This window comes from Ambystoma mexicanum, chromosome 13 (assembly GCF_040938575.1).
Source record: "Ambystoma mexicanum isolate Mex_15411 chromosome 13, UKY_AmexF1_1, whole genome shotgun sequence".
In the NCBI taxonomy this organism is placed as follows: Eukaryota; Metazoa; Chordata; class Amphibia; order Caudata; family Ambystomatidae; genus Ambystoma; species Ambystoma mexicanum.
In genome coordinates, this window is record NC_090938.1 from 47671885 (window position 1) to 47694789 (window position 22905).

At 49.6% G+C, this 22905-nt stretch overlaps 1 protein-coding gene and 1 long non-coding RNA gene across 2 annotated transcripts in view; one reads left to right on the forward strand and one right to left on the reverse strand.

Moving 5' to 3' along the window:
• LOC138520815 (uncharacterized) overlaps window positions 1-22905 on the reverse strand; it is a 348850-nt gene that overhangs the window by 196392 nt on the left and 129553 nt on the right. The window lies entirely within an intron of this gene.
• MFSD4A (major facilitator superfamily domain containing 4A) overlaps window positions 1-22905 on the forward strand; it is a 339210-nt gene that overhangs the window by 162424 nt on the left and 153881 nt on the right. Inside the window, exons 4-5 of the mRNA XM_069633153.1 lie at window positions 1387-1558; window positions 2018-2133. Coding sequence (XP_069489254.1) covers window positions 1387-1558; window positions 2018-2133 — 288 coding nt within the window. The remainder of the gene's footprint in view (window positions 1-1386; window positions 1559-2017; window positions 2134-22905) is intronic.

Genomic DNA, 22905 nt, shown 5'->3' on the forward strand with positions numbered 1-22905 from the left:
TTTTCAGTGTTGAATTGTGGAATTTGCTTAATGCTCTATCTTCGGGGTACCCCGATCACCTTTCTTTTTGTAGATATTTGAGAACATATCTCTTCCAATAAAGATCTTGATTTGGGTTTGTACTCGGTTGGTGCTGGTTCTTGCATTAGCGCCATGATGCCTTTCGGCAAACGAGGGGTTTATAGATCTGCTATCATCATCATCATCACAGCTCGATATTAATTTCTCTTGGAAGTGGCCAGGAGATTGGAACCTACAGGAAATGAGGACGGTGCAATGGATACTCCCTGATGAAAGTCCTAGCGTGCATTGCGATAGACGGACAGAAGCATTAATCTATCCGGGTTTGTAAGCAGAGTAATAGCTCAGTGCTCTGCAACACTCCTTACTAAGTAACACAAGCAAAGTATTTTTCGCTCCACTACTGTACTGATTTGATCTGTAGGAATATGGTGAAAAATGTTTTTATAAATGATTTTTCTTTTTGTGGACTGGACTACACAGTTGATAACTCTTTCAAGGGGGACTGGGTTGAGCAGCGACAAATACATTTTGATATTGAAATTGAAATGTTTTGATGCACATGAAATGAGGAATTGGTTGTTCTAGCACTATTTATTGATTAGGACTGTTTCAGAGTTAGGCATGAATTAGGTATTGTATGTTTTGTATTATTGGTTTATTGGTTTCGATGTTCTGAATTTTTGACATCTGAATGGTTTGTGAGTTATTATCCTTCTTGAATTAAAGATCATTGAGAATAATTGGAACTTGGTGGTTGGAAGTGAGTACCTTTTGAATATATTAACCATGTGCTGTAGAGAACAGGACATCAACTAAGCACCCCGATTTCTTTTGATTGGGGTTGCAGTGTTTCAGAGGCACCAGCCTTTGGGGAAGGTGTCTGCACCCTCTCGATCTCCAGATGTTTTTGGCTACAACTCCCATCAGGCCTAACCAGTCTAACCATCCTAATTACTTGTGTATAGGCCCCATACAACTGTCCAATAAAATGCAAATATTCAATGGTGAGGCGTCATGGGAGTAGTAGTCCATAACATCTGGAGAGTTGTAGGCTGCAGATTGCTGCGATATGCAAGGATCTCTGGGAGATGGGCAGAACTGGGGCATAGCTAATGGGCGATCACGCAGGGAAGTCTCTTCAAAAAGGTGTCTTCAATGTGTGGCTCTCCAGATGTGTTTGGCTATGAATTCCAGTAGCCCTATCCAGCATATTCAATGGTGAAGGATCATGGGAGTAGTAGTCCACCATAACTGGAGCCACAGGTGAGACACCACTACTACAGGGGAATAACCTGAAGTTTCTGTCGACCCTCAATGTTCCTACTGGCCTGACCCGACTCTTCCTCCACTTGGACTCTACAGCTGCCCGTCCCGTTGGTGGTCTTCCTGCTGCTATACAGGGAAGGCATGGTACCCGGATGCGGCAAGAAGCCCACGTCCCTCCTGGCAGCAGACGAGCTGGCCCTTCAGAACAAGCAGAGCCAGATGTCGCCTGTGGACTCTATGCAAGAGAAAGCCCAGGCGACGAAGAAAGGTGAGGTTCACATGAGTGCCCTGAACCCCTGCTTGAGTTTCTGTGGCCCACTTTCATCCGCAATATGACCTCAAAGGGATTGCAGGTGTTGGTGGGGGTGGCACACGGGGGGGGGGAGGCTAACCAACTCATTAGGCACTGCATCTGATAGCTAAGGCGAGGGGGTCATGAGTAGGCCGGTCATGGCATATTATGTCTGAAACTATGTAGCAAAATTACTCTTTGTTAAGGGTGGCATAATTCATGTCCCTTGCTGCCTCCTTGGGCCACATACATTATTTATTTGTCAATAAAGGCTGATATCAAGTTCAACCCAAAAAGTGCCTTCTCACAGAGGACATTAATAGGAGACGGAAGCCCGGCACGAAATCAGTGAACCATGTATGAGATCTTGTGGCGAGTAGTGCCAGGAGAGGAATACTGCATTCTCATTGGCATGTGTGTCCTTCTTGCTCCTAGGCCATGAAGACCTGTACAGGTGCTGCCAGAGTCAGAACTATCATGGAGTGCCGTTCACCTACTTTGCGGTCCACATTGCCGGAGCCCTCGTCTTGTTCATGAGCGATGGAATATTGGTAAGGCCTGGTGCTGCCCTTACGAGAGGGTCAGGGGGGCATGGTGTTGAACGGAGTTGGGTTCATAGAGCCATTCAGTTCATTACACCCCACCATTTTTTGACATTCATAATGGGGGCCTGCGTTTAGTGGCATTGCTATATGTAAGGGGTGACATCACTCATTACCCAACCTTATTGCAATGCTTCTATATGTGAAGTGTTCTGGAGGGACTAAACTGTAGTCTGATTTCCACAGCTCTGAAAGGCATTATTGGGGGTGGGGGATAGCAGTGTTCTTACCTCCTCCACCGTCTGGCTTTCTGCATCAGAGAATAAACCTGCCTGCCCGCCTCTTGCCTTCATGGCCATTCCAGAACCTCCCTTAGTAACAAGAAAAAGGCAAGTAGGCAACTCCAGGCATAGATGACAGACACAGGCGAAGTGTGCACGCCCATTGCGCAGGTCTCAAAACAGGAATAATAAAAATAGGAATTTTGAAAATGTGATAGATCTGCGGGGAGTGCCAGCACTCACGTGCTAGGAGTACCCTTCAGCACTCCCGCAAAGAAGCACAAGGTAAAGATTACAAGAGAATGCAGATTAGCTCTTACACACCCCGGGAATCACCATCTTGGGTATGGAATTTGCAGCCCATTGCGTTGCCACAAATTGTGAGGTGGTTAACTATCAAACACCCCTACTGCCACTATTGTTAGGGAGTTTATCACTAACATCACACTTCTGCCACCACATCTAAGGGCACTATGAATCTCATACCAACACTGTGAACATCTGAAGGGTGTCTCTCATTCAAATAGCACTGCCACCAGCCCATGAGAGAGGTTTGTCACTATCCATCAAGTCCAACTACTGTTGCCACTGTCAGTCAGGTGTGTATCTTTGATGTACCATTTTCACAGTAGTATATCATTCACAACTCCCTGCCGCTGCCTTCTGTGAGGATATCAGTTACATCCTTTCCTTGCCATTGGCTGGAAAGGGCTTATGACTTGTATCCCACTACTGATACCATATGAGAGATTTTCATCATTCATATCCCAACGATGCCACTACTTATTTGGAGTTTATTATTCATACACTACTTCTCCCACCAACTGTGAGGTCTTAAGATTGACAGTTCAGTTATTGCATCATCTGTCCGAGAAACAGAACCTCTGTCTCACTTCTGCCACTGCCTGGGTGGGATTTATAGCTCACATCCTATTGCTTCCTTCATCTGTGAGAGAGCGGGCATTCATATTGCCCTGATGTTGCCACCTGCAATGGGCTTCCTGCCCATAGCCCTCTACTACTACCTTTTAAGGTGAGTCCTTCATTGCCATCGATGTGAAGCTCTAATCTTTGTGTGGTGCGGCTCTCACTTTCCATCACTGCTACTATCTGTTAGGCGCTGGAATTTGTACTCATATTAGGGTGTTGCCCAGGTCTTTTAGGTTGTTGACATGCACAAGCCACTTCTAGCACCATCTGCTGGGGATTTCCTACTCAAATGTCCCTGCAGAGCCAACACGAAAGAGGTTGGGCCTTTTTTCCCCTATTCTAACCATGATATGAACAAGTTTGGTACTTTCTTCAATTTGCTGCTACCATTATTTATAATTAGGTAATAGTAAGAACCATTATATTAATGCTGTGGAATGTGGCATGAAGAGCTAAATGACCACTGTGCTTAGCAAGGGTATTGGCTCACACATCTCATGCTGCCACCATCTTCTAGGATGATCGCACTAATCCTGTTTTTCCTGGAATTTGGCACTCCTCTCCCACTATTACTGTTTGTTTGTTTGTTTGTTTGTTTGTTTGTTTGTTTGTTTGTTTTATTGACTTATAATGTGAGGTGTGCCTCCGCAGTGAGGTTGCCTTCACTATATCACACTGCTGCCATCATGTCCCACTTCAACTGGCCTCCGCAGTGAGGTTGCCTTCACTATATCACACTACTGCCATCATGTCCTACTACTACTGGCCTCCGCAGTGAGGTTGCCTTCACTATATCACACTACTGCCATCATGTCCTACTACTACTGGCCTCCGCAGTGAGGTTGCATTCACTATATCACACTGCTGCCATCATGTCCCACTTCAACTGGCCTCCGCAGTGAGGTTGCCTTCACTATATCACACTACTGCCATCATGTCCTACTACTACTGGCCTCCGCAGTGAGGTTGCCTTCACTATATCACACTACTGCCATCATGTTCCAATTCTACTGGCCTCTGCACTGAAGTTGCCTTCACTATATCACACTACTGCCATCATGTCCTACTACTTCTGGCCTCCGCAGTGAGGTTGCCTTCACTATATCACACTACTGCCATCATGTTCCAATTCTACTGGCCTCTGCAGTGAGGTTGCCTTCACTATATCACACTACTGCCATCACGTTCCAATTCTACTGGCCTCTGCAGTGAGGTTGCCTTCACTATATCACACTACTGCCATCATGTCCTACTACTACTGGCCTCCGCAGTGAGGTTGCCTTCACTATATCACACTACTACCATCATGTTCCAATTCTACTGGCCTCTGCAGTGAGGGTGCCTTCACTATATCACACTACTGCCATCACGTTCCAATTCTACTGGCCTCTGCACTGAGGTTGCCTTCACTTACATGATACTACTGCCATCATGTCCCACTTCTACTGCCACCCATGAGGGTGCCTTCACTCATATTGCACTACTGCCATCATGTCCCACTTCTACTGCCATCCATGAGGGTGCCTTCACTCATACCGCACTACTGCCAACATGTACCACTTCTACTGCCATCCACGACAGTGTCTTCACTTATATCACACTTTTGCCATCACATCCCACTTCTACTGCCATCCAGGAGGGTGCTTTCACTTATATCACAGTACTGCCATCACATCCCACTTCTACTGCCATCCAGGAGTGTGCCTTCACTTATATTGCATTCCTGCCATCACGTCCCACTTCTACTGCCATCCAAAAGGGTGTCTTCACTTATATTGCAGTACTGTCATCAGATCCTACTTCTACTGCCATCCTTGACAGTGACTTCACTTATATCACACTTTTGCCATCACGTCCTACTTCTACTGCCATCCAGGAGGGTGCTTTCACTTATATTGCACTACTGCCATCATGTCCTACTTCTCCTGCCATCCAGGAGGGTGCCTTCACTTATAACACACTACTGCCATCACGTCCTACTTCTGCTGCCATCCAGTAGGGTGCCTTCACTTATATTGCACTACTGCCATCATGTCCTACCTCTACTGCCATCCAGGAGATTGCCTTCACTTATATCACACTACTGCCATCACATCCTAGTTCGAGTGCCATCCAGTAGGGTGCCTTCACTTATATCACACTACTGCCATCACATCCTAGTTCTAGTGCCATCCAGTAGGGTGCCTTCACTTATATTGCACTACTGCCATCACGTCCTACTTCTACTGCCATTCATGAGGCTGCATTCACTTATATCACACTACTGCCATCACATCCTAGTTCTAGTGCCATCCAGTAGGGTGCCTTCACTTATATCACACTACTGCCATCACATCCTAGTTCTAGTGCCATCCAGTAGGGTGCCTTCACTTATATCACACTACTGCCATCACGTCCCACTTCTGCTGCCACCCAGTAGGGTGCCTTCACTTATATCACACTACTGCCATCACGTCCTACTTCTACTGCCACCCAGTAGGGTGCCTTCACTTATATCACACTACTGCCATCACGTCCTACTTCTACTGCCACCCAGTAGGGTGCCTTCACTTATACTGCACTACTGCCATCATGTCCTACTTCTCGTGCCATCCAGGAGTGTGCCTTCACTTATATTGCACTACTGCCATCACGTCCTACTTCTACTGGCATCCATGAGGGTGCCTTCACTTATATCACGCTATGCCATCATGTCCTACTTCTACTGCCATCCATGAGGGTGCCTTCATTTATATTGCACTACTGCCATCACATCCTACTTCTCGTGCCATCCAGGAAGGTGCCTTCACTTATATTGCACTACTGCCATCACGTCCTACTTCTCGTGCCATCCAGGAGGATGCCTTCACTTACATTGCACTACTGCCATCATGTCTGACTTCCACTGCCATCCATGAGGCTGCATTCACTTATATTGCGCTACTGCCATCATGTCTGACTTCCAATGCCCTCCATGAGGGTGCCTTCACTTTTATCACACTACTGCTATCACGTTCCACTTCTACTGCCATCCAGGAGGGTGCTGTAAAGAAGGCATGGTATCAAACAGCAAGACAGACATTAGTGACCACAGTTCAGGGGTGTTTATTGGACTTTAATCGAGTTTGAAAAACGCCCATCTCTTCCTAAATCTAAAGATGGGAGAAAGCTACGAACGACCATCAAATAATAATAGCACAGTCCTAGTCGAGTCTGTCAAAACAAAAGGGCCTATACTAATAAACCTATTGCTAATCCTTACTTCTAAATACAAATAGTGTGTGAATAAATGTTATGTAAAAGAAAAGTGTTCAAGAAATGATATGTCAGGATATTCAAGCCCTTGACTTCCTTTCCCCACGTTTTCAGCATGGGATAAGGCAGCACACTCGAGCTTAGCACAATCTTTGGCTTATCTAGCACGAGAATGCAATTCAGATCTCAATATCAGGGCCTTCTGTGCCAAAGTCTCTTAATACTCATGGACCACAGGCTGATAGGTCTCCAGAGGCAAATTTCCAACCTGTTTGTTTATCTGAAGGACAACTTCCTACAGATGAACAGAGAAAAAACTAAAATCATGGTATTGGACAAACATAAAACCACAAAGAAGACCTTTGCATGGTCAATTGCCAATCAACCGTTGGAGCTCGTGGAAACTTTTAAATACCTTGGAGTGACTTTGAATAAAAGCACGACTGAAGCTCCGATGCAGGACTATCTATGGTCAAAGACACGCCTCCTAACAACCCAATCTGTTGCCATCAACAGACAACAAGGCCGTTTCACAATATCCACGCTTCTGACGTTTTACAGGTCGAAAGTTGTTCCTATCCTCACATACGGAATGGAGGCAATGCTCTAGTTCCCTGGAACACTATGGCAAAAGCTAGAGGGACAATACTGGAAGAACGTATTGAACTTTCCAGCTTCTCTGCCAATTTCTTTGATCAGGAGGGAGCTAACTCTTCCACCTTTAAGCTCCATGGTAGCAAGGAATGAGCTGATGTTATATAGAAAAACCTTGTTACCAACACCGCCTCTTATCCTAAAGGTGATCAATAAGGAAACTCAAGCTGGGTATTGCAAAAGGTTGGGAATCTGGACTAATAAGAACAAACTCCTGCTGGTTAAGATCGACAGCTCAGAAGCTGAACTCTTCCAGAATCCAGAAAAGGTAAAGAAAAAGATTCTGGAAAATGACTGGATTCGAACTCTGGACGAAACAAGTCACCTCAAATAATCATTGGAGCTCCCCATGGACGTGGGAAAGGTCAATGAAATTCGCCGTTATCTGATAAAAAGCCTGGATAGGAAACTTCGAGAAAATGTTATGAGGATTTGTTTAAACATCATGCATATCAACGAAACATTAGCAAGATGAGTTGGAAATTGACCGATTCAACAATGTGCCGCTTCTGTACACAAAAGGAAACAATAGAAACCACTCGTCATCTCCTTATGAACTGCCGGGGGCTGATTGCCACTCGTTCTCGTCACTTGGGCCCATTATTCAAACACTTGCAGTTCTATGACGAAGAGGAATCGTGGCATCGGCTGATGAGTGGGGAAAAAACGTCCTGGGTGATCGCTGTAGATGGCTTCTTCCAAGAGTCAGGTCTGTTCACCTGAGTTAAAATCGAAAAGACTGTGGCCCAGATCGATAAATAACAACTTATGCTCTGTGGAATAAAATGGAGACTTAGGCTCCAGCAGAACTTGAAATTAGGAGACTGGAATCTATATGGATTTGCAAACTACTGGAAGGACACACAGTGACAAATCCTTGTAAACATTTAAAAAATTCAATTGAAATAAGAATAAAAATATTTTTTTTTTTTAAGAAGTCTCTTTACCATTCAAAGTCTCTTACTTCGGAGGGCGAAAAACAAATATTCAACATTTCCTTTCTTCTTAGGATTCTCATACACAACTTCTTGGGTGATTTTCGAATCACCCTGAATCCCCCTTCGCCGGGCTCAGATCCACTTTAACAAAAAACCTTCAATTGGTCTCCCTCTGCTGGGCTCGGACCAGATTCATGTACTTTTCAAAACTTTCTCTATTTCATCAAAATCGAAGATTTTCGACTGTGCCCAGGATTTTGCTTGACAAGTTGCAGGACCACTTCGATTCACATTTATTTGTTCACTTTCAAATGATCTCCCTCTGCTGGGCTTGGATCAAATTTATCTACTCTCATCACTCCCCAGCTGATACCTTATATACGCCTTCGATTGAGCACCCACACAGTGCCGGACCACTCTGTCAAAGGTATGGTATTTTGCTTTAAAGTTCAATCAGTCAGCAGCAGTTCACTTCACTTGCGTCTCTTATCACACGCGTTTTAACAATGTTCGTTCCAGCGCTCGCAATACAATGTTGCTGTTTGCAAACTTGGCCTCAACATAGATCGGTCTTGTATCGGTCTCCCCAACTCACTGGACGTGTTCATTTCACTGATGCTGCTTTGTTCTTGGAGTCAGGGACGGTACCATGGCAGTTGGTGATTCTCCTGTTAGGGAGAATTCTCTTCTAAGGCTAATTTCCCTTAGCATTCAAAGTCTCTTACTTCGGAGGGCGAAAAACAAATATTCAACATTTCCTTTCTTCTTAGGATTCTCATACACAACTTCTTGGGTGATTTTCGAATCACCCTGAATCCCCCTTTGCCGGGCTCAGATCCACTTTAACAAAAAACCTTCAATTGGTCTCCCTCTGCTGGGCTCGGACCAGATTCATGTACTTTTCAAAACTTTCTCTATTTCATCAAAATCGAAGATTTTCGACTGTGCCCAGGATTTTGCTTGACAAGTTGCAGGACCACTTCGATTCACATTTATTTGTTCACTTTCAAATGATCTCCCTCTGCTGGGCTTGGATCAAATTTATCTACTCTCATCACTCCCCAGCTGATACCTTATATATGCCTTCGATTGAGCACCCACACAGTGCCGGACCACTCTGTCAAAGGTATGGTATTTTGCTTTAAAGTTCAATCAGTCAGCAGCAGTTCACTTCACTTGCGTCTCTTATCACACGTGTTTTAACAATGTTCGTTCCAGCGCTCGCAATACAATGTTGCTGTTTGCAAACTTGGCCTCAACATAGATCGGTCTTGTATCGGTCTCCCCAACTCACTGGACGTGTTCATTTCACTGATGCTGCTTTGTTCTTGGAGTCAGGGACGGTACCATGGCAGTTGGTGATTCTCCTGTTAGGGAGAATTCTCTTCTAAGGCTAATTTCCCTTCCCTATAGAGTCCCCCAGCAGCTTTACTGGATTTGAGGTGTTTAATTTTTCTCCTGCTAAGAGTAAGACTCTTTTTCCCACCCTTAGACAGATTGCTGTTGTGTGTTTTAGGCTATTTTTGGTGCTTATGGTCTATGGGGTTTTCTCACCCTCATAGGTATCATGTTTTCATATGTGTGTTACACAGCACCCTCAGTGCAGTAACACAGGGGTGTCACAGTGACCCCCAAACATAGATTCCATACCCTGGGACTGACTACTGTCTCCCAGGGCATGAAAAGTCCCCATTGACTTTACTAGTCAATAATTATGAACAAAACCAGTACAACCCATCTTACTATGGAAGTAATGGAAACTGTTGATAGTTTTTCCCTAGTGTTCATTTTCGAGAGGGTACTGTCCAGTCCCTCTCTCCAAAGTTTCTGGCTGGTGGCAGTGGTTACTACCGTAAATATTCAACCACAAATATTTCCCTATGGGATTTTCCCATTGTTTGAGGCTGCCACTTTTACTGGCAGCCTCTACCAAACCGCTGGTTTATTTTATTATTAACTTTACTCTGGTAGGTTTTTATTGCCAGATCTTTGATATTATTTCTTTCTCGTGTCTTTCTCTGAAATCCTAACCCAGGTCAGGGATCCTTTGTTCGTCCTTTTGGTGGGCTTCTGCACAGAAACCCTCCTCTCGGCGCCACTGAGTCTGGGGTAGACAGGTTGTGTGGGAGGTGGAATAGGCAACCTGGATAGGGTTACCTAGGCAACCCAAGTCGCACTCTGCCCTGATAGGCAGGGGGGTTATCCCACCAGGATAGCCACCCCACTGTGTGAGTGACAGCTAGGCTGTATGAATGGGGGTCTTATTGCATAAAAGCAGGGCTCTGAGGACTGGAGAGCAAGACGTTGCCATTGGAACTAAGAAACCCGAAGAGGAGAGAAGCTGAAGGCATCTGCAACAACTGAACCACTGGTGAAGCCCTGCTGCAGATCCTCACCACTTTTCTCCAACGACTCGAGAAGATCTTCACCTGCAAGAGTCTTCTTCCCTTGAGCTGGTGGGGCCAACCACTTCACCAATCGCCTTCCAGGGCCTGCCTTGGTCAAATCGCCAGTGCCTCGCACTAGGAGACCGATAGCCAGGCATCCGTCCACTCCCACTCCCCGAAGTCCCCTCACCCAGGTGATCCTCCCGCACTGGTCCACCCCCAGGAACTGGATCCAAAAGCGATGGCCGTGTCCTGGCCACATCAATGACAGATCCATGGGGACTAGTGGGTGAGATACCTTCAGGTTTCTCACAGTGCCTTCACTTATATTGCATTCCTGCCATCACATCCCACTTCTACTACCATCCGTGAGGATCCCTTTACTTATATTGCATTCTTGCCATCACGTCCCACTTCTACTACCATCCGCGAGGATGCCTTTACGTATATCACACTACTGCCATCACATCCCGCTTCTCCTGCCATCCGTGCAGGTGCCTTTACTTGTATCACACTACTCCCAATCACATGCCACTTCTACTGCCATCCGTGAGGGGGCCTTCACTTATATAGCAGTGCTGCCATCACCTGTGCTGGATTTTGCAATCACATTCGACTGCAGTGACTATGTGACTCCCCACAGACCACAGTCTAGCTGCCCTCCTGTCTGAGGTCACAATCTACCTCTACACGGATAAGGCTCAGAGCTTGAAGGCCACTGGCGTGGTCAGGGATGGACTGGGAACTAAAAGAGGCCCCGGAAATAATTACAGGGCACCAAAACAGGCCCTGGAAATAATGTTCAAAGTGGCCCCATATGACACATTTTCAGCAAGCCCAATGCTTTTCCTATGAGAACATTTGGAAATACCACACAAATGAGGCCCAGGGTGCAGAGGCCCACACCGGGAAATCTCCAGAGTTCCCTACAGGCCAGTCCACCCCTGAGCGTGGTGATGTTCGAAGTATAATAGACAAATAACAGAACATGGCAACACTGCCGCCCTCTGAGAGCTTGGTAACGTATATGGCACCTCTGGCACATTCTTGTATGGGATTGGCACTCATGTTCCATCATTACTGGAATCTGTGAGGGCTGGTGTATACATTCCACCACACACCGCTGCATCTTCTGTGATGGGTCGTATCCCACTGCTACACCGTTGGTGAGCAGGTTGGCACTCACATTATACCACTGCCGCAATTTGACTGCTTTGGCACTCACATGCCAAGGTTGCCACCATCTATCAGGGGTTTGCGCTCATGCTCTACCTCTGCCAAGAATTAGAGGCATAGACAGGATAATGATAATAATGATGTGTTATTTATATAGCGCCTTTATCCAAAGCGCTTTACAGAGCACATATTTACATACAATATCATCCAACCGAAATTGGTACTCATTTATCGACCTCGGAAGGATGAAAGGCTGAGTTGGCCATGCCGGGATTCGAACCTGCGACCTGCAGATCACACTCAGATCGCAGCAGCGAGCGCTCAACCAGCAGACTATCTTACCGGCTGATAGGGCCTGAGCGGTACCCAAAATCTGTGAATTCCCACTCAGTAGTGCTGTGTGGGCATTTCCAGACCGCATTATCACTACATTGGGCCCAACCACATTAGCTTCAGACCCCACTTGTTAGACAATCCTGGCTATGGCTCCCGCCAAGAGCCAAGAGAATGGCGCTGCCTTGCCCACACTTACACCTTGTATAAAGGACCAGCATCCCCCCTTTCCACCCGTGCCTCCACTGCCCCCAGCTTCTCAGCCAATGAAAGGCCTGAACTCCACACCTGAGCTGAAGGACGCTTTCTGCAGGCCCGCCTCACGTTATTTGGGAAGGCAGGCCGCCGGCTATGGAAAGTACAGAACGATACCAGCCTCATTGTTTTCCTTGGGTTGAACTTTTTCTGTGTGGGCAGGCAAACAGCCCTTTTGCTACACTTCACTTGTCAGATTAAGAGGGCTTTAATTGAATTCTGAAATGAATGTCCTTAATGCAAATGTTTGGAATAGTTTTGAGCGGCAGCAATGTCAACAGACTAACTATACAACCATTTGTGGCGCCAACAGCGCAAAACTGGGTCTGGTGTACTCACGCAGACTTGGAGAGTCCAGGACCACTGGGGTACCAGCAGCAGGGGTAGGGGGGAGGCAATTGGGGCACAGAATTGTCTTCATTTTCAGAAAACCTGGCCCCAATGGAATGAGCAAGTGGGTACGGGGGCCAAGAAGGCACTTGGTCTCAGGCAGCACATGGCCCTGCACTGCCCCTGAGCATTGCTAGTTAATCAACATGGAACACAAATGGAATGTATTTTTATGGAGTCTAGCACCCCCTTCCCCATCCCCCACCCACCTACCACTCAAGGCCTCAAACTTGAACAAGCCAGTAAAAGAGCATTAAGGGCTGAGTGCACCTACTGTGTGAACCCTGTGGCAGGGGGTTCAAATCAAGACACGTCCACATCTATCACACCCTGCAGATGATAACACATGTGCATTACAGCTCAGACTTTAAAAGGAATTCACTCCCTGAGAGCACGTCCTAATTTACATGAAGTCCAACACTCCAGACTTCAGTAAGAGGCAATAAATGGTTTATACTGATAGGAGGAAAAAGAACATTAACAGCCCCTGCAAGTATAACCGGGGCTTCTCTATAAAACGCACTCTAGGAGAGGATGGCGGAACAGGCAGTGGCCAGTCCCTGTTTTTGGGATAGTGTTATTTGATTCCCTTTTACGCCTGATATTTGCAGTCTTACTATTATCCACCCCCCCACCCAATCCCCCACCTGTCCTCCCATTTATCATTTTTAAAAGCATTCCCCAGTAAGGGCTTTTTACGCAAATAAAAGAGGGACACAGCGTACGGTGTAAAACCATTAGACATCTGAAACAGTTCCAAGCTTAGGATACTGCGAGGAATCGGAAATGAGAGATGGACACACAGTTGTAGTTTTCTCAATGTTTACCATATTTATTAAAGGAAAAGAGGGGTGGGATAAACGCCCATCTGTGCCTTCCCTAACGAGAATGTTCCTACCTAGCAAACGAAAGATGACCGCGTGTCCAAAGCTATCTGACCCCCACACTAACACATATACCCGAAGTGCACAAGGTAAATGCATCTGACTTCAGTTCAACAAAAACAGTGCAAAAGTTCAAACCTATAACTCTCACAAAGTACTCCTTGTGACCAGGGTTTGCTTCCCTTCCCCTGAATCAATTCAGGAAGACCTTTGGAAAGGTTCTGTGTCAACAAAGTTCTGTTCAGTTCAACACAAAATGCCTTTTCCATCCAATACATACCTCCACTTGGTAAAGTGAATGGCTCTTTCACAAATCACTTGGTCAAAGCAACTGCTTCCTCCACAAAGTATCCTTCCCACGATGTAGAGCAGGTGTGAGAATATCACTATTATTCATCCAGTGGAATAGTTTTGTTAGGACAGCACAGCAAATGTCTTTTGCGATACAACCATTTGTCAGGATGATAAAGTTAACAGTTTCTTTTCACAACACTTTTTTTTACCACAACCACATTTCTTCAAAGCAACTGTTTCTTTCCTGGTATAGTGCTAGGAAGAAAAGCTCCTACAATTACAATTGGTCCCTTCTGTTAAGGTTCTCCACACCAGTATCCAATGTGAGGAGGGTTCAACAATGGTTGCCTATCTTTAGAGTCTCTTGGCTGTTGGCAATGTGGGCTACAGGTTTCACCAAGCTGCTATCTCATGAAACGACAATTGCGCCCTTGTTGCCTTTTTATTCTACCTGTTCAGTATTCAAAATTGTCTGCTACTGATAAATGTTCTGCTCAGAGCAACCCGAGGTTACCTTTTCCTTTAAGCCAATTCACTGGTTTCTTTCGGTGCCTCTGCATCACTCCTTGCAGCTGCGGTCGACCTTCTACGGTCCGGCAAGGCCGCTGACAGCTCTCATGGTACTGCCGCTGCATGCACAGCAACCCTTCTCTAGGACTCCACAGGCTCTGCCGTGTCTCTGTGTCCACCAGCACCTCTGAGCGACTCACGTCAGGTCAGGAGCACGTCTCCCGCAGAGCTGGGCTTCTTTCCCCACTGCTGTCCACAACTTGAATTCAAACAACTAGACTGCATGGTCTTTTGAGTAGCACCTTTGATCCTCATTAACTCTTTGTCCCTCTTCCTCGTCCCAGTACCACAGGCATTATGGATCTTGAAGTCCATAGTGGTTTTGAGTATTTCATGTCTTTTTACTTCTGATGGATCCATCTGAGGTAGGAGATGTAATGTGGATATGTGATTTGAAATTGTAGTTAGAACATCTACCTAAGACAGAATCATGATAATTACAAGATGCCATATTTGATTAATGAATTCCCGAGGAACAAAGGTTATTCTATTTACGTGATTTTTCATAAACTGTTCTTTGGGTTTTCTCATGGGAGGGATTTCCATGAGATATTTGGGAATGACAGACTCCTCGTCCGTCCTCATAAAAAGAAGAATACTGTGTCTCTCACAAGGGAGTCAGCCCTTGACAGCCATCTCCTCCCAGGTCATCGTCCCGCATGATGCCACCCCCAGGGTTAGGATCAAGTAGCGGCTGCTTTCCTCTGGCCACATGGGAGGAGGCTTTAGGCTGAGGTTCAGTGATGACTCCACACGATTCAGGTGATCGTCCCGCATGATGCCACCCCCAAGGTTAGGATGAAGTAGCGGCTGCTTTTCTCTGGCCACATGGAGGAGATTTGAGGCTGAGGTTCAGTGATGACTCCACAGGATTCATGTGATCGTCCCGCATGATGCCACCCCCAGGGCTACGATCAGGTAGCAGCTGCCTTCCTCAGGCCACATGGGAGGAGATTTTAGGCCGGGGTTCAGTGATGACTCAGCAGGATTCATGTGATCGTCCCGCATGATGCCACCCCCAGGGTCAGGCTCAGGTAGCGGATGCTTTCCGCTGGCTGCATGGGAGGAGAGATTAGGCCGGGGATCTGTGATGACTCTGCAGGATTCATGTGATCGTCCCGCATGATGCCACCCCCAGGCTCAGGTAGCAGCTGCTGTCCTCTGGCCACCTGGGAGGAGATTTTAGGCTGAGGTTCAGTGATGACTCCACAGGATTCATGTGATCCTCCCTCATGATGCCACCCGCAGAGTTAGGATCAGGTAGCGGCTGCCCTCCGCTGGCCACATGGGAGGAGATTTTAGGCTGAGGTTCAGTGATGACTTGGCAGGATTCATGTGATCGTCCCTCATGATGCCACCCCCAGGGTCAGGATCAGGTAGCGGCTGCTTTCCTCTGGCCACCAGGGAGGAGACTTTAGGCTGAGGTTCAGTGCTGACTCTGCAGGATTCATGTGATCGTCCCGCATGATGCCACCCCCAGGGTTAGGATCAGGTAGCGGCTGCTTTCCTCTGGCAACATGGGAGGAGAGTTTAGGTCGGGGATCTGTGATGACTCCACAGGATTCATGTGATCGTCCCGCATGATGCCACCCCCAGGGTTAGGATCAAGTAGCGGCTGCCGTCCCCTGGCCACGTGGGAGGAGAGTTTAGGTCGGGGATCTGTGATGACTCCACAGGATTCAAGTGATCGTCCCGCATGATGCCACCCCCAGGGTCAGGATGAGGTAGCAGCTGCCTTCCTCGGGCCACCTGGGAGGAGATCTTAGGCTGAGGTTCAGTGATGACTCCACAGGATTCATGTGATCGTCCTGCATGATGCCACCCCCAGGGTTAGGCTCAGGTAGCGGCTGCTTTCTTCCGGCCACATGGGAGGAGAGTTTAGGCTGAGGTTCAGTGATGAGTCTGCAGGATTCATGTGATCGTCCCGCATGATGCCACCCCCAGGGATAGGATCAGGTAGCAGCTGCTTTCCTCTGGCCACATGGAGGAGATTTGAGGCTGAGGTTCAGTGATGACTCTGCAGGATTCATGTGATCGTCCCGCATGATGCCACCCCCAGGATCAGGCTCAGGTAGCAGCTGCCTTCCTCGGGCCACATGGGAGGAGGCTTTAGGCTGAGGTTCAGTGATGACTCCACAGGATTCATGTGATCGTCCCCCATGATGCCACCCCCAGGGTCAGGCTCAGGTAGCAGCTGCCGTCCCCTGGCCACATGGGAGGAGGCTTTAGGCTGAGGTTCAGTGATGACTCCACAGGATTCATGTGATCGTCCCGCATGATGCCACCCCCAGGGTCAGGCTCAGGTAGCGGCTGCTTTCCTCTGGCCACATGGGAGGAGAGTTTAGGCTGAGGTTCAGTGATGACTCTGCAGGATTCATGTGATCGTCCCGCATGATGCCACCCCCAGGGCTACGATCAGGTAGCAGCTGCCTTCCTCAGGCCACATGGGAGGAGATTTTAGGCCGGGGTTCAGTGATGACTCAGCAGGATTCATGTGATCGTCCCGCATGATGCCACCCCCAGGGTCAGGCTCAGGTAGCGGATGCTTTCCGCTGGCTGCATGGGAGGAGAGATTAGGCCGGGGATCTGTGATGACTCTGCAGGATTCATGTGATCGTCCCGCATGATGCCACCCCCAGGCTCAGGTAGCAGCTGCTGTCCTCTGGCCACCTGGGAGGAGATTTTAGGCTGAGGTTCAGTGATGACTCCACAGGATTCATGTGATCCTCCCTCATGATGCCACCCGCAGAGTTAGGATCAGGTAGCGGCTGCCCTCCGCTGGCCACATGGGAGGAGATTTTAGGCTGAGGTTCAGTGATGACTTGGCAGGATTCATGTGATCGTCCCTCATGATGCCACCCCCAGGGTCAGGCTCAGGTAGTGGCTGCTTTCCTCTGGCCACATGGGAGGAGGCTTTAGGCTGAGGTTCAGTGATGACTCCACAGGATTCATGTGATCGTCCCGCATGATGCCACCCCCAGGGTCAGGCTCAGGTAGTGGCTGCTTTCCTCTGGCCACATGGGAGGAGGCTTTAGGCTGAGGTTCAGTGATGACTCCACAGGATTCATGTGATCGTCCCGCATGATGCCACCCCCAGGGTCAGGCTCAGGTAGCGGCTGCCTTCCTCGGGCCACATGGGAGGAGATCTTAGGCTGAGGTTCAGTGATGACTCCGCAGGATTCATGTGATCGTCCCGCATGATGCCACCCCCAGGGTCAGGATGAGGTAGCAGCTGCCTTCCTCGGGCCACATGGGAGGAGGCTTTAGGCTGAGGTTCAGTGATGACTCTGCAGGATTCATGTGATCGTCCCGCATGATGCCACCCCCAGGGTGAGGATCAGGTAGCAGCTGCTTTCTTCTGGCCACATGGGAGGAGAGTTTAGGCTGAGGTTCAGTGATGAGTCTGCAGGATTCATGTGATCGTCCCGCATGATGCCACCCCCAGGGTCAGGCTCAGGTAGCGGCTGCTTTCCTCTGGCCACATGGGAGGAGGCTTTAGGCTGAGGTTCAGTGATGACTCCACAGGATTCATGTGATCGTCCCGCATGATACCACCCCCAGGGTCAGGATGAGGTAGCAGCTGCCTTCCCCGGGCCACCTGGGAGGAGATCTTAGGCTGAGGTTCAGTGATGACTCCACAGGATTCATGTGATCGTCCCGCATGATGCCACCCCCAGGGTCAGGCTCAGGTAGCGGCTGCTTTCCTCTGGCCACATGGGAGGAGAGTTTAGGCTGAGGTTCAGTGATGACTCTGCAGGATTCATGTGATCGTCCCGCATGATGCCACCCCCAGGGTCAGGCTCAGGTAGCAGCTGCCTTCCTCGGGCCACCTGGGAGGAGATCTTAGGCTGAGGTTCAGTGATGACCCCACAGGATTCATGTGATCGTCCCGCATGATGCCACCCCCAGGGTGAGGATCAGGTAGCAGCTGCTTTCCTCTGGCCACATGGGAGGAGAGTTTAGGCTGAGGTTCAGTGATGACTCTGCAGGATTCATGTGATCGTCCCGCATGATGCCACCCCCAGGGTCAAGCTCAGGTAGCGGCTGCTTTCCTCGGGCCACATGGGAGGAGAGTTTAGGCTGAGGTTCAGTGATGACTCCACAGGATTCATGTGATCGTCCCGCATGATGCCACCCCCAGGGTCAGGCTCAGGTAGTGGCTGCTTTCCTCTGGCCACATGGGAGGAGGCTTTAGGCTGAGGTTCAGTGATGACTCCACAGGATTCATGTGATCGTCCCGCATGATGCCACCCCCAGGGTCAGGCTCAGGTAGCGGCTGCTTTCCTCTGGCCACATGGGAGGAGATCTTAGGCTGAGGTTCAGTGATGACTCTGCAGGATTCATGTGATCGTCCCGCATGATGCCACCCCCAGGGTCAGGCTCAGGTAGCAGCTGCCTTCCTCTGGCCACATGGGAGGAGGCTTTAGGCTGAGGTTCAGTGATGACTCCACAGGATTCATGTGATCGTCCCGCATGATGCCACCCCAGGGTGAGGATCAGGTAGCAGCTGCCGTCCCCTGGCCACATGGGAGGAGGCTTTAGGCTGAGGTTCAGTGATGACTCCACAGGATTCATGTGATCGTCCCGCATGATGCCACCCCCAGGGTCAGGCTCAGGTAGCGGCTGCTTTCCTCTGGCCACATGGGAGGAGAGTTTAGGCTGAGGTTCAGTGATGACTCCACAGGATTCATCACAACCCTTTAAAAGATACATGCATTAATTAATTAAAATATCAAAAAAAGAGACAAAAAAGTGATTATTAACTAATAAAATGACTTAAATTGTAAGATTGTGGGTATCCATCAAAGATGATTCTTGGAAAGGCCATTGTGTGGGCGAAAGACTGCTAAATGCTGTGCAGACTTTCAAGATGTGGGGCAACACTGTGCTGTCTCTGACCAGAGGAAATTATGAGCGCAGTCGTAACCCTCTTTTCGGTGAGACCATTTGTGTTGGTCAAGACTTTTCTCATATTTGGGGGATCCCAGTATTTAGTGTGATAGGTCGTCTTTTACGTGCAGATGGCAATCAAGGGTATGTTATGATTCTGAAGCCCAACTTTTCGTGCTCAGCCCTGTTGATCTGAGTTAGTGTGAAGACTTTTCTTCGTTGTTATGGAGCTCAATGGGGTGCGGTTTAATTTTGGGCGCATTTGTTTCAGAGGGGGCACTGTAGGGGCCTCTGCCATGTGCTATGGGATCCCAGGTGCCTCTGACGGGTGTTTCGCGGAGTGTGGCCTGAGCCAGGTGCCTTTGGTGGGGGTGTTACGTGTACATCTGCTAGCTTCTTCAGGGACAGCAACAAGGGGAGTGGAGGCCGCTGGTGGAGTTTTTTGGGGTATTGTACCTATGCTGCACCCTCAGAGGAGGTGGTGGTTGGGAGCCTCTGCCGGGTGCCTCAAGGGAAGTGGCTGCCTCTTATGTATGCTTCAGCGGGAGCGGGTTCATATGCTCGGCGCTTTAAGGAGAGCATGTGCCTATGCTGGGGGCATCACTTGGCAGATGTAGGGCGACCAGACATCCCTGTTCCGTTATTTCTTTATTAATTTAAAAGCTGCATCCTGATTTTGATGAAGGGGAGGGTGAATCCCAGCTGTGACTACAGGGAGAGTATAGATCACCCGCACTTATGTCTGCACGCACCCTGCACTTGCCACCAGCAGGCCGTTCTTTATTTATTTTATGTTATTATTTTATTATCCCATGTACTGCACTTTCCCCTCCCCCATCGCACTTTTCTTTCCCCCTTCCCTTGCACTTGCGTGATCTGAATGACACCTGGCCTAGTAGGATCGTTGTGTGTCTTCCCTCTGTTCCCCCTCCATTGCCTCGTCGCGCCTTGAAACACTTGTGTATAGGCGAGGCGCGTTATACATGTCATATCATTTCATATTGATGCACAATGGTCATTCACCAACAATTCATCCCCGAGGTGGACTTGAACCCCCAACCTCTGATTTAACAGCCACATGCCTTTGCGGATTGTGTCACATAGACTGCCTGGGAAATGGTCGCGTAGCAATCCCGAAATAGCAATAAGAGCATGTTTTGAACATGCTGACGGCCACAGCCAAATAAAGACAATTTATATTGAGGGCAGTGACTCCACCTCTTTTACCGCGACTGAAGTGCAGTCATGGTACCACTGTCAATTTGTAGTCCTACTTTTATCTCAGTGATCTATCCCCATTTTTTATTTTTCAGATCTGGTCAGCCTGAGCGGGAGATGGCAAGGAAAGATGCCTCTGCTGAGTGCTATGGGGGAGAGTTTGCATCTGCTGGGACTTCAGTGGGGCGATGGGAGGGGCAGAGGCCTCTACTGGGTGCTTCGGTAGAGCAGAGGCCTCTACTGGGTGCTTCGGTAGAGCAGAGGCCTCTGCGCAGTGCTTTGGTAGAGCAGAGGCCTCTACTGGGTGCTTCAGTAGAGCAGATGCCTCTGCTGGGGGCTTCTGTAGAGCAGAGGCCTCCATTGGGGGCTTCCGTAGAGCAGATGCCTCTGCTGGGGGCTTCTGTAGAGCAGATGCCTCTGCTGGGGGCTTCAGAGGAGCAGATGCCTCTGCTGGGGGCTTCAGGGGGAGCAGATGCCTCTGCTGGGGGCTTCAGGGGAATCAGGTGCCCCTGCTGGGTGCCTCAGGGGGAGCAGGTGCCCCTGCTGGGTGCCTCAGGAGGAGTTGGTGTCTAGGCTGGGTGTGTTGGGCAGTGTGGGTGCCTCTGCTGGGTGCATCAGGAGAATTGGGTGTCTATGCTGGGTGCGTTGGGCAGTGCGGGTGCCTCTGCTGGGTGCATCAGGAGAATTGGGTGTCTATGCTGGGTGCGTTGGGCAGTGCGGGTGCCCCTGCTGGGTGCCTCAGGGGGATCAGGTGCCCCTGCTGGGTGCCTCACGGGGGGCAGGTGCCCCTGCTAGGTGGCTCAGGAGGAGTGGGTGTCTATGCTGGTTGCGTTGGGCAGTGCGGGTGCCTTCACTGGTTGCTTCAGGAGAAGTGGGTGTCTATGCTGGGTACGTTGGGCAGTGCGGGTGCCTCTGCTGGGTGCTTCAGGAGAAGTAGGTGTCTAAGCTGGGTGCGTTGGGCAGTGCGGATGCCTCTGCTGGGTGCTTCAGGAGAAGTGGGTGTCTATGCTGGCTGCATTGGGCAGTGCGGGTGCCTCTGCTGGGTGCTTCAGGAGAAGTGGGTGTTTATGCTGGGTGCGTTCAGCAGTGCGGGTGCTTCTGGAGAAGTGGGTGTCTATGATGGGTGCGTTGGGCAGTGCGGGTGCCTCTGCTGGGCGCTTCAGTAGAAGTGGGTGTCTATGCTGGCTGCGTTGGGCAGTGCAGGTGCCTCTGCTGGGTGCTTCAGGAGAAGTGGGTGTTTATGCTGGGTGCGTTGGGCATTGCAGTTGCCTCTGCTGGGTGCTTCAGGAGAGGTGGGTGTCTATGCTGGGTGCGTTGGGCAGTGCAGGTGCCTCTGCTGGGTGCTTCAGGAGACGTGGGTGTCTATGCTGGGTGCATTGGGCAGTGCAGGTGCCTCTGCTGGGTGCTTCAGGAGAAGTACGTGTCTATGCTGGGTGCGTTAGGCAGTGCAGGTGCCTCTGCTGGATGCTTCAGGAGAAGTGTGTGTCTATGCTGGTTCCATTGGGCAGTGCGGGTGCCTCTGCTGGGTGCTTCAGGAGAAGTGGGTGTCTATGCTGGCTGCGTTGGGCAGTGTGGGTGCCTCTGCTCGGTGCTTCAGGAGAAGTGGGTGTCTATGCTGGGTGTGTTGGGCAGTGCGGGTGCCTCGTGCCTCTGCTGGGTGCTTCAGGAGAAGTGGGTGTCTATGCTGGGTGCGTTGGGCAGTGTGGGTGCTTCTGCTGGGTGCTTCAGGAGAAGTGGGTGTCTATGCTGGCTGTGTTGGGCAGTGCAGGTGCCTCTGCTGGATGCTTCAGGAGAAGTGTGTGTCTATGCTGGTTCCGTTGGGCAGTGCGGGTGCCTCTGCTGGGTGCTTCAGGAGAAGTGGGTGTCTATGCTGGCTGCGTTGGGCAGTGTGGGTGCTTCGCGAGAAGCAGGTGCCCCTGCTGGGTGCCTCAGGGGGAGCAGGTGCCCCTGCTGGGTGCATCAGGAGGAGTGGGTGTCTATGCTTGTTGCGTTGGGCAGTGCGGGTGCCTCTGCTGGGTGCTTCAGGAGAAGTGGGTGTCTATACTGGGTGTGTTGGGCAGTGCGGGTGCCTCTGCTGGGTGCCTCAGGAGGAGTTGGTGTCTATACTGGATGCATTGGGCAGGGCAGGAGCCTCTGCTCCGTGCTTCAGAGGGAAGATGTGAAGAGTGGATGACAATGTTGGGTGCTTCGAGAGGAGCAGGTGCCCATGCTGGGTGCCTCTGGGGGAGCAGGTGCCCCTGCTGGGTGCCTCAAGGGGAGCAGGTGCCCCTGCTGGGTGCCTCAGGAGAAGTGGGTGTCTATGCTGGGTGCGTTGGGCAGTGCGGGTGCCTCTGCTGGGTGCTTCAGG